At 39.1% G+C, this 12,039-nt stretch overlaps 1 protein-coding gene across 1 annotated transcript in view; it reads right to left on the minus strand.

Moving 5' to 3' along the window:
* Positions 1-768: 768 nt before the first annotated feature.
* CHCHD3 (coiled-coil-helix-coiled-coil-helix domain containing 3) overlaps positions 769-12,039 on the minus strand; it is a 290,963-nt gene continuing 279,692 nt past the window's right edge. Inside the window, exon 8 of the mRNA XM_077472597.1 lies at positions 769-1,250. Coding sequence (XP_077328723.1) covers positions 1,227-1,250 — 24 coding nt within the window. The 3' untranslated portion in view covers positions 769-1,226. The remainder of the gene's footprint in view (positions 1,251-12,039) is intronic.

Here is a 12,039-nt window from a genome sequence, read left to right on the forward strand (position 1 = left end):
ACAACTTTTCTTCCAGACCCCCAATCGTCAGTCCCACTACCTCCCCACTGGATCTTCTTAGCGCCGCCAGAGTTTCTATCGCCAATGCAAATAGCAGCGGGACAGGGGACATCCCTGTCTAGTGCCTCTCTTTATAAGAAAGGGATCAGACACGGCTGCGTTTACTCTTAGTCTAGCAGTGGGCTTCAAGTAGAGTAATTGCACCCACTTGATAAAGGTGGGCAGGTCCCCTCGTTCGGAAGGTCCGGCGGACCTCCGCTGCAAAGTCCGGCGGTTTGTCCGCCGGATAGTCCGATCGTGTGTACGCGGCATCATAGGTGTCAAGTATCTGTACTTGAGCTGAAAGATTTCACATTTCAACATACATTATATAACGAGGCTTTGAAATGGGTTAAAGTATATCTAGTTTTGGATAGAGAGAGGGAGGGGTATGACATTGTCAAGTTTTTATTGCTGCCTGACTACATTATTGGGGGGAGTTACACACTATTTCTACTGGTGACCATTGTTTTTGAGAAAGAAAATGAAGGGAAATCTTTTAACACTTGTTCTCAAAGATTTTCATTCATTTTATGATGCACCTTGAATAGAAAGCAAAGTCAAATTTTGCCCGATGGTACAGGAAAAAAAAAACCCAATAGGGGTACTTTATAAAAAAACTAAAAAGAAAAAAAAGGTTTGCTATACATACTTTGACAGAGAAAGCATTCGCCAAGTAATAATTTTATTCTAGAAACAAGGGAACATAAGAAATCATTGAAAACAGAATGTCAATCAGAAAATATATATTTATTAGGAACTCAGGCATAAAATAGAGTTCAGAACTCAGGTACTGATATCAAACTGTCCAGTACAATAGGATATAACAGAGTGGCTGCAAAAATCTAAATAAGAGACATCATCAACAGAGGCAAATTAACAGATTTTCATTATCTAAAAGCAAAAATGTTAGAGTGTAGAACAGGAAGTTGGGTAAGGCGTTTACAGAAAACATGAATATCTGTGTATAATAAATGCATGTACAGAACATCAGTTTTGAAATCGAAGGACTTTGTTGTAAGGATGAAAGTGTGTTCCAATAAGAATCCAGTGGCATCTTGAATTCAATATTGTTTTTATGTAATTTCTGTCTTCATCTGTGATCATCTTTGTGGCCTCACGTTAATAGTTCAGATGCTCTTCTCCCTGTAACTGCACAGTGAGTGGACATGAAGGACACAGGGATCCTAACCGCCTCTTCCAAGCATGCTCTAAATAAAAAAGAAAAATGTCACTTAATGCAGAAACCATGTATTCATTCCAATGAAACACATTAAAAATCAGATTTTGTGGCTTTAATGGTAAAGATTTTTTATCAGAGTCCAAGGGTTATTTTTGACAGGTATAGTTAAGTTACACCTTTTTAGAGATCCTCCAGCAAAATAAAAGATGGTTAATGGTAAAAGGTTTCAATATTAGCTGAAAAACAGAAAAACCCATGTATGCTCCAAAGCTATATATCTGTATGCATGTATATCCCCTTTTACCTAAAGCTGAACTACAGGCTAAATAAACAATTGATAAATCCAAGAGATGTGTATTCTTCCATGGATCCTGGTGCTATGTGTGTATTTCTTCCAGATCTGTTCAGTGATCTGGGATGAAACAACTTCTGCACTTTCCCTCTACAGGAGCTTCCAGGTCTTGCATTCCCAAACTTTCTGCAGGCAACCTATTGTGGGTGGAGTTTATTGGACCCCGCCCACAGTTCTGTTCTTTGTACATGCTATGTACAGCACAGTGATGATGTCACTTAACTTTTACAATATAATACGAATATCATTTTTGGCTAGCTGTAAAGCGGATTTAAAGTATTTAATATAGATGCAGACCTGGAAACATTTTCAGGGAGGCAAAAATAAAGAAAACTCCTACATAACTGATGTAGCCCTAGATATTTACTCTAAGGTATAATTCACAAGTTGGAGTAAAAGAACATCACAATAACAGGATTTTTTAAAATTTATCAGAACGTTAAGTCCCCTTTCACACGTGGTGGATCCGCCGGGCGAGCTCCACTAGCTCAGCGGTAGATCGCTCCATTGATCTCCACTGAGCCGGCAGACGACATGTTTGTCTCTGCTCACTGTGCAGAGATAGACCTGTCAGAGCCCTGCTGTTCTATACGGGCAGATCAGATGAAAATGAACTGCATGCCCACTTTCATCCGATCCGCCGGGCGGGTGGCAAACTTATCGCAATCAGTCTGTTTTGAGCGGGTCTTGTTAGATCGGATGGCAGGCAGGTGTCAGCGGACACATCTCCACTGACATCTGCCTGCCCATACAAGTCAATGGGTGGCCCACTCGGATCCACCTGAAAAAGGGACAGCCGGATCTAAGCGGGCCAATCGTGTGAAAGAGGCCTAAGGCTCTATTCCCACTTGTACAACTCCAAAGTTGTGCCGACTTTGGAGTGCAACTTTGATACAACTTTGGATGGGTGAAACTTTGGCTTTGACCACTGATAATGGACAACTGTTGCATTGCATAACACTCAGGTACGACTTTCACGCAACTTCTGAGGGGTAACATTGTATTCTATGGCCCTCAAGATGCATGAAAGTTGGACCAAAGTAGTGCATGAACTACCTTGAAGACATTGCAACTTTAAGTCGTGCATATTTATTATTGGAAAACGCGGGGAATGACTTGACATGCAACTTTGATGTCCAAAGTTGCATGACAAGTTGCACAAGTGTGAATGGGTCCCAAAGAACAAAGTTAAAGTTTGCCATCGACTTTTTCCCTATTCCACATTATGTTGGAACAGTCCGAAGCAAGGTTGTTCAGCTAAGAAAAACATGGCAAGACCAACAAAAACGCCTTTTCATAAGATGCTTTTGAAAAAAACAATATTTATATAGTCACACTTCTACAACAAACCTCAACAAATCTTTACATTTATGGTATTAACCCCTTTGTGCCCAATTACAAAGTATTGAGCCGCAGATTATGCAAGTTATCAGGCGAACTGCTGGAGAAACCACTGTTTTTTTTTTAAACCAAGGCCACAGAGAAAAATCAAGAGGGCCACATGCAAGCCCATAAAATATCAGTTTAAAAAGCTTGGTTTTCATCAACTGCTCTTTGTGTACCAATAGTTATACAGTGAAAAACAAGCAAGCAGGCAGACAGCATGTGCTATACTAACATTACAGGTATCTGTTTTTAAATCTGTTCCTATGCTCCAAGGGAGGACACTGGATATTGGGCTTTGGATGTACACAGGGCCACCTCCTCTCCAAGTGGAAATCAAGCACTACCATCTCACGGCATAAAGCCCTATCCTCCAGACCACAAAGGCTCTTCTGATCACAGAGGCCCTGACAGATAAATAAGGCAGTCTGCAAAGTTTAATCTAAGCCTTTATATAGCATAGTCTTAGGGTTCAGAGTCCTAAAATTTAATAAAAGAGAGTATTAGAAGACAAGCATAGTTATGCTACCTAGAGTCTACCATTATTGCTCATTTATATACACCTTGATGGACATAAGTTACAATGGCCTGGAACAGAATGACATCAATTTAAATAAATACATTAGCCCTTAATATACTAGTAGCATTCAACAAATTTGCTGTATTCCATTAATAGTGTTCTCCAAAAAATCGGCACCACCGGACTCTCATAAAACGAATAGGTGCTATCCTGAAAAGTGTATTATATACACGGATCGCTGACATCTTTAATACCATTTCTTGAAGACGTCAGAACGAAACAAGTATGGGCCATTTGGACATGATGTCATCAAGCATGCCGCTAGCCAAGCTAGCAGCCTGTGGTTGGTAACTGGAGCCAGCTTAGCATTATAGTAATACCACAAGCTGTCTGTTCCCTAGTCTCAGGTTGACACTGCGAATCTTAAGTGCAGTTATTTTTATGCTTTTGAATCAAACTTTTTACACGATAGAAGCTTTCTTTACGTTCTGGGTTTCTCCATTATGATTGTGACACAGATGAGAAAGACGAATTAGCGGTAAAGGTTGGAGTCTTTTGGAGGAAAGTGGACTCTGGTATTTTTATAATGCTGATGAGGATAGTCTGTATGGGGAATTGCCAGTTTGTGGCACCCATTGAAAATGTACTCTATGGTGGAAAATTGGTGGAATTACTGAAGTCACGGACACTTTTAATCTTTGTGCACGGTTACGAATGCATTTTAATTTGAGCACAGTACACGTTACTATATATGAACTTTAAAAATAATGGACTTTAAGTTAACATTCGGAAATTCTCAGGTTGATGCACTTTGATTTATGATATTTTTTTTAATCAATTCTCAAGTTTATGAATTTGAATATACGAATTTGCCACAGATATGGTATTTCGGGATTGTGTCGATTTATGGTAATTTATATAAATTTGCACTTTGGGACACATGTACATGCTTTTGGTTTTATTTTTACTTATGTATTCAGTTTTAGCACTGTCCAACATTAATAATTAACATATGAATTTCTCCATGAATAAAAAGACAAAAGGCAGTAATTTTCTGTACATTGGTAACACAACAAAAACTGTTTGTGGCAGTTTAGTGTAGTTAAAACTAATGAAATTCCCTTTTTAGATGCCACACTTCACATCATTGCACTTTAGTGAATACTACTGAATACTACTGTAATTAATAAGACTGCATTATAAATGCAATTAAAGCATGGGTATTTTAATTTTATGGTATCTTTATGAAGAAGTTTTCTTTGTGTGCTGTACTTCTCTCAACAGTTTTTGCTCCAAGGTGTTTTTGTACAAATCGTAACATAAAAAGAAATCCCTTCAGTTTAAAAATGAACAAACAACTTTTCATTTTAGTTAATTTCACCCATGTCTTTAGCAAGGAGTATCCAGTAAGGGAAAGGCACATAGGACCCATGCCATTAGGTGTGTGTGTGTGTGTGTGTGTGTGTGTGTGTGTGTGTGTGTGTGTGTGTGTGTGTGTGTGTGTGTGTGTGTGTAGTATCTGGAAGCATCAGAGAAATGCCTAGCTTTCCTGGCTCACAGAGAGCTTAATTACCAGCCATAATACATTGCTATTTCTGTGCATGAGATTTAATATTTCATTCATGCCAAATAAACCTGTCAATAAACATATGTTAAAAACGAAGCAAAGAACAAAAAGCTGCACAGGAAGAAACTGCTGACAGTGATTTTCCAATGATGACATCAGATGAAGACAAAATGGAATTTAACAAATTGAAGTTAATACTTTATTATACATAATTATTTATGAGTAAAATGTGTTAAATTAAAAAGGTTAGCTGATCCACATCTGATATTATAGCTACTGGGGGGGGGGGGGGTGTGTGTAAATAAACAGCTGATTTTATTATTTGAAGAAGTTTTCTTTGTGTGCTGTACTTCTCTCAACAGTTTTTGCTCCAAGGTGTTTTTGTACAAATCGTAACATAAAAAGAAATCCCTTCAGTTTAAAAATGAAGATACAGCTTTTCATTTTAGTTAATTTCACCCATGTCTTTAGCAAGGAGTATCCAGTAAGGGAAAGGCACATAGGACCCATGCCATTAGGGGTGTGTGTGTGTGTGTGTGTGTGTAGTATCTGGAAGCATCAGAGAAATGCCTAGCTTTCCTGGCTCACAGAAAGCTTAATTACCAGCCATAATACATTGCTATTTCTGTGCATGGGATTTAAGATTTCATTCATGCCAAAATATTCATGTAAATTCATTCATGTAAATAAACAGCTGATTTTATTATTTGAGGATTGTGACATTGCCCTACTACCAACACCTGGCATCACTACTGTGTCTTTAACACTTTAAGTTGAAAAGAAAGTACAACCCCTGTAAATGTTTGATTTTTTTTTATTGTTCATGATTGAACAAGTAAACATTTTATCTTCAAACAGCGCCTAAACATAGCAGTGATATATTTGAACAAATGACACAAACTGACATATATGGAATATTAATTTTCATGATCCAAATTAACAATATTGCATATGTAAAAAGCAAGCACACCCCGACATTTACCACTACTTCAAATCCATGAAATTAGAATCTGCTGTTCCAGATTAGTTGCCAATGATCAGAACCCCTTTATGGAGTACAGAGGTGAATGGAACTCTCTAAGGCCCTCAGTAAAAAAAAAAAAAAAAAAGTTGTGGATGCCTGAGTCTAGCAAGGCATTTAAACATTGCCAAATAAACTTAAAGTGGAGTTGCACCCAAAAAATAAATAATTCATGAATGTTCCTAACAACATTTTTTTTTTACTCACCTCTAAATGGCTGTTGCTAGGGGGTCCCTCGTAGTCTGCCTCCTTCAGTGCCTGGGCTAGTGACATCACTTCCCTTCGGCGCAGGAAGGGCTCAGCTCTGCCCCCTCCCTCTTGTCAATCATCTGGGACACGTGACAGGTCCCAAATGATTGCGTGGCCAACCACGACACGTGGCGCCACTCGCGCATGCACAGTGGGTGCCCGGCTGTGAAGCCACAGCCGGGCGCCCACAGTTACAATGCCAGCGCCGCCGAACAGAGGGGGAGACGAGTGGGGCTTCGCATTGCTGGACCCTGGGACAGGCAAGTGTCCGATTATTAACCAGCAGCTGCAGTATTTGTAGCTGCTGACTTTTAATTTTTTTTTTTTTTTAAATGGCAACACCACTTTAAATCAATCATTTCACTGTTGGGAAATGTATCTACAAGTGGTGTAGATGTCAAACAACTACCAATTTGTTCAGGACAGGGCAGACCAGCATTATCAAGCGGTGCTCGTTTGATGCTAAAAGACTCCCAGAAAGCCAAAATGTCATCTCAATGCGATCAGGTAACTGTGTGGAAGTGAATGCATCTACAATCAGAAAGTGACTGAACCAATTCAACCTGCATAAGATGTGTTAAGTAAAAGCCTTTGCCATCCAAAAAACATTAGAGCAAGATTAGAGTTTGTCATTGTACATATAAGCAAAGACCAGGTATTCTTGGAACAAAGTGCTGAAGACAGATCAATCACAGTTTGAGTTGCTTGGTCAAAGCAACAGTAGGCTTATCTGCCACCAAAGACACTATTTCATGGGAATAACCTCAGAACCACTGTGAAGGTCTGTGATGGAAAGGTTACGGTTTGGGGTTACTTTGCCGCTTCAGCTCATAATCATCAGATCAACTAGATATTCTGCATCATACCAAGTGTGCTGGTATGTCGATGTCAGAGATTGGTAGGCAGTTATATAAAAAGAAGTAATTTTTGTTACAAGGCAATATTAGCTTTTGATGGCAATCGTTTACTTACTTTTTCCACTGTACACCATTATGTCTCCTAATAATTTTGTTGAATAAGTGAAAAGGCAAAATTTTCTTATTCATGTATATCACCTTTGTAGGCACTGTCTGAGTAAAGATTTAATTATTTGTTGACTTCAACATATTGGAACACACAGTTTCCACAGGCTGTATATTCCTGGGGGTAAATCTGAACTATTATGTACAATCCAAGGGCGGAGATTCAGATTATTATAAAATGCCCATTCCTGACTAAAGCCTTGCTTTACATTTTAATTTTCGGACAACAGAACTTTTGATTTTTGTGGCATGCTAGTCTCATGTCGAAAGTGAAGAGGTTACTAACATTACGAGAATTCTCGTTTAACAGAATAAGTCAGAAGTGACGTAACATTTTGAGTAGTTTTGAATGTATTCTTTCGTTTCTGAGCATGCGTAGTCTTGCTCTTACAAATTTTTTCGGACGAAAACCATACTAACGAAATGAAAATCAGACGTTGAGTTCACATCCGACCAAAAATGGTTTCTATGAAGCATTGCACCAGATTTTGCACTCTTCAGTTTTAGTAAATCAACCCCTATATGAATAAGTCTAGTATGATTAAACAAACTCTGGTCAAAAACGATTCTTTGACATGTGCATTTAAAAAAATAAATCCACAGTAATGAAGAGTGTCTCATGTGTCCAGGGTTCAGCGTTATATACAACTCTGACTTTCACTCACCCCTGTACAGTGCAGTCAGCACCAAAATTCTGCCAAAGATGCCGCGTACACATGACCGGACTTTCCGGCAGACTAGGTCCGACAGTCTTCCCGAGACTGGACTTTTGGCAGAATTCCGACAAGACTTTCCGAACAAACGGACTTGGCCACACACGAACGGTCTAAGTAAATGACGTTCGAAAGTCCGTTCGGTTTTAAAGCGATGATGTAAAAGGGACTAAACAAGGAAGTTCTATAGCCAGTAGCCAATAGCTTCCCTTGCGTCGTATTTGGTCTGTCGGACCAGCACACAGACGAACGGTTTTCCCAATTTTAGTCGGACTTAGTCTGCCAGAAAGTCCGGTCGTGTGTACGCGGCATTACAGTTCTGGCTGGATGACTCCGATCACTCGCACTCCAGCTCCTCCATTCAGTAAATGTGACAAACTCCACCCTCCTTGCATTAAAGAGTCACTTGCATTAATTCAGTCACTGAAAAGGATGCAAGATGTTTACTAAATGAAGGAGCTGAAATGTGAGTGACCCACTGTCATCTGAGTACTTCAGCTATAACTGTATTTCTAACCGCTGGACATTCAGTGCCGACTGCCCTGTATGGGGGTAAGAGATAGAGTTGTAAATAAAACACATAATACACACTTTGTTCGTTTAGATTTATTTTTACCGTACACGTATCAAAAAATAGTTTTGCTATAAGACGATTATTTTATTTTTACATTAAAGTATATGTTACCCTAAAATTTCATATTTCTCATATGTGGCTGCTCTACCATGTAATTGTATTAAAAAGCACCCTGTACTCTTTCCTTTGTTTGTGTGAAATCCCTGGTGATTCTAACAGTCCCCCAGCTTTCCTATTTTAAACTCACTACAGCAGGCATGAAAGCATATCCATCCAAGCGTGGCCAATTTTCTTATTTGCCTTCTACTTGTGATAACAGCCTGCCTATACGCCACTGGTTACACTTCAGCTGGCACGCCTGGCCGCCCCCCCCCCCCCCCGCACAGTTCTTCACTGGAAAGACCAGTGTACTGCTGTTTCTATACCTCCTGCCGGCATGCTACCTCCCCAACCCCCACCCTCTCTAAGCCCCTCGTGCAACTGTAAACAGATGATGTGATCACTTATAAAACAAAAGGTATTCAGAATGTGTGTGTGTAACTGACATGAATGAAACTGCCGAAATACGAATGCACAGAACACCTGTGCATTGCCGTATAGGTAAACATGGCCTATCACATGTGCAGACTTTATTATACCTAGGACTATGACATATTTGTGTGCACAAAATTTTCTTTTATATGTGTATAATGAATACTTCTAGTATCTGCACAACTGTGTCCCTTAAGTTCAAGTTGAATTCATAAAAAATTCAGTCACTTTGTAAAAAGTGAAGATACACTATATGAGGTTTAAGGCGGTGCATGACATCTCCTGAACCTCTCTCTATTATTAATATCTGACGGCTTTTTTGGCTCTACAGGAGATACACTGGAGATACCAGGTGTTGCGAGAGAGGAGAAAGGCACATAAAGCAGCTATGCCGCAAGCGAGGGGTGGGCATAGCAGCTGCAGGGACTCTACTGTTGAAGATGCTGAGACCTAAAGGATAAGCATTGGGCTCCTGGAAATAAAGTAGATTGTACTCTGGAAGACAGCTACCTGGATCTGTTGCATTTCTGGGAGCCCAACAGGTGTCAGCATCTTCAACACTAGAGCCACTGCAGCTGCTATGCCCACCCCTCCCCTCAGCCTGCCCAATCACACGACATGAACAACTTTTTGTCCTTTTTTTATTGTATAGCTGCCATTATCCATGTCATATTGCTATGATATTCTTTTTTCACTTTCTTTATTAGGCAAATTTATGGTTACATTTTCTCCTATTCAATAACTGATGAAGGGCTTAAACCAGAAACGTGTCGGGTACTGGAGATTTTCAATAATCGGAGAGCATTTACAATACAATTCTATGCTTGTTATGCCATTTTGTTATGTTTTTATTCTATTGTTTCTGAACAAAATTACATAATTTCTTCTTACGGTTAATATAAACTGAGGGCAATTATACAGTGATGCTGAAATGTTTTGGATCTCCACGACTAAATAAATTCTTGATTTTTATACAGCATATATTTACTGCTTCACCTAAGGGATCTGTAATTTTTAACAAGCCATCCTTTCAAACATCTCTGCTAATCAATCACTGGACAGATTAAAGGTGCTGACTAAACGTTAAGGGCAGGCTGGAGGAGAGGTTGCTTAGGAGGCTGCACTGCTGAAGCAGGAATTAAAGTGGATGTAAACCCTCACATATACCCAGTGAAGTGAACTGCCTCAGATGATACACAGGGATGAAAAAAATCTCCCTACATAAGTTTTACATGTATATCTGCTGTCTTCAACTGTATACATCCTTTAGAACAGGGATATGCAATTAGAGGACCTCCAGCTGTTGCAAAACTACAAGTCCCATCATGCCTCTGCCTCTGGGTTTCATGCTTGTGGCTGTCAGAGTCTTGCTATGCCTCATGGGACTTGTAGTTCTGCAACAGCTGGAGGTCTGCTAATTGCATATCCCTGCTTTAGAAAGTGTTCTTCGTGTTAGCAGATTTTCTCTTCCTGGTTAAGACTGCAGTGAAGCCTGGTCATACAGCCAAGACAGCTGATTGGAGGAAAGGCACACACTCCCTCTCCCCTCATAGGTCGAGACTTTCACAGTTCCTTTTGTGGTATAGTTCAGGGCTCTATTTATAACATCCTTCCCAACACAAAACTCTGACACAAGAAGTTGAGGATGCAATCCAGAGCTTTGGAATATTCTCTGTACTTCAAATCTTCATATACGGGGGCAGGAGAGGTGTAGGAGCTCATGGAGCATGTTACAAGGATGCAGAAAAATACATAAAAGATGAAAAATAGATTACAGGGTCATTAAATAGTGGATGTGTATTAAATATTTTACTAAATTAAATATTTTCAGAGAATAAGGTTATTGTTTAGAGTCACTTTAAGTAAGGTAAGGTAAGGTAAGTAAGGTACCTCCATGGCAGTGTAGTGTTGAAAATATGCATTTTACAGACTGGAAACCAGAATTACAATTAAGACTGCAAACACAAATGTATTCCAAATTAACATATCTTTTTTTGTGATTCAGGGTTAAAGCACAAGTGCACCTTTCCTAAAAAATAAAAAGCTTTAGTATGATCAAAGATACGCCATTCTATAACAAGGATAAATGTTTTACTGTATTTTTTCAACTTGGCCTAGTTTCTCTGCATCTGAAATGAGCACTGTCTGTGTTTACCCTAAACAACCAATCAGAAAAAAAAATCTGCAACAAAAACATTTATTCCTTTGAGGGGTATTAAGTTCTTAATTCAGACAGACTAAATGAGGCTCAAAGAGTCTAAAAGAAATTGAAAGTGTATCCCAGAGAAACCTAACGATTGAAATTCATTTTTCTAGCATTGATTAGAAAATCATCAGATGATTATCATGGAAGAAGTAAACGTGTGAGTGTACATTCAGTATAAAATGTGCCTACATTGTTCATTAAAACATGTATATAAAGGGCAATAAAAATTATTAAATGAAGATTATTGCATCACTCAAATTATATGTAAATGAATGCATCTATGAGAGAAGCCATGTCAATGGTACACGGAGCTGGTAATACACAGAAGCTAGATGTACAGCAACAGTGCCATCAGCAGGATTAAAGTATCAAGACTACAAAGACAAATATGCTGTGAAAGTATTGAAAATATTTGTGCCATATGAAACATACATAAAACTCTATGAATGCAGAACATTATTTACAGAGTCAGTATAAAATCCTGCTAGCCTACAAAGAAACAAACGTTACCTTTTTTAGAGGTCCAGACAACAAAAAAACTACAGGAAACCCCATCATGTAGTGTTTACATGTATGAACAGTTTTCAGAAATTGCTTCAAGAATACTTAAGCCCCAGGAGCGGGGTAAAACATGTTGCAGTTGTGGTCTGGATGAATTGAGCTGGGGCGGCTTTTACGT

Source organism: Lithobates pipiens, unplaced genomic scaffold, assembly GCF_037356315.1.
Source record: "Lithobates pipiens isolate NorthernLeopardFrog02 unplaced genomic scaffold, aLitPip1_a1.2 Scaffold_8, whole genome shotgun sequence".
NCBI lineage: Eukaryota > Metazoa > Chordata > Amphibia > Anura > Ranidae > Lithobates > Lithobates pipiens.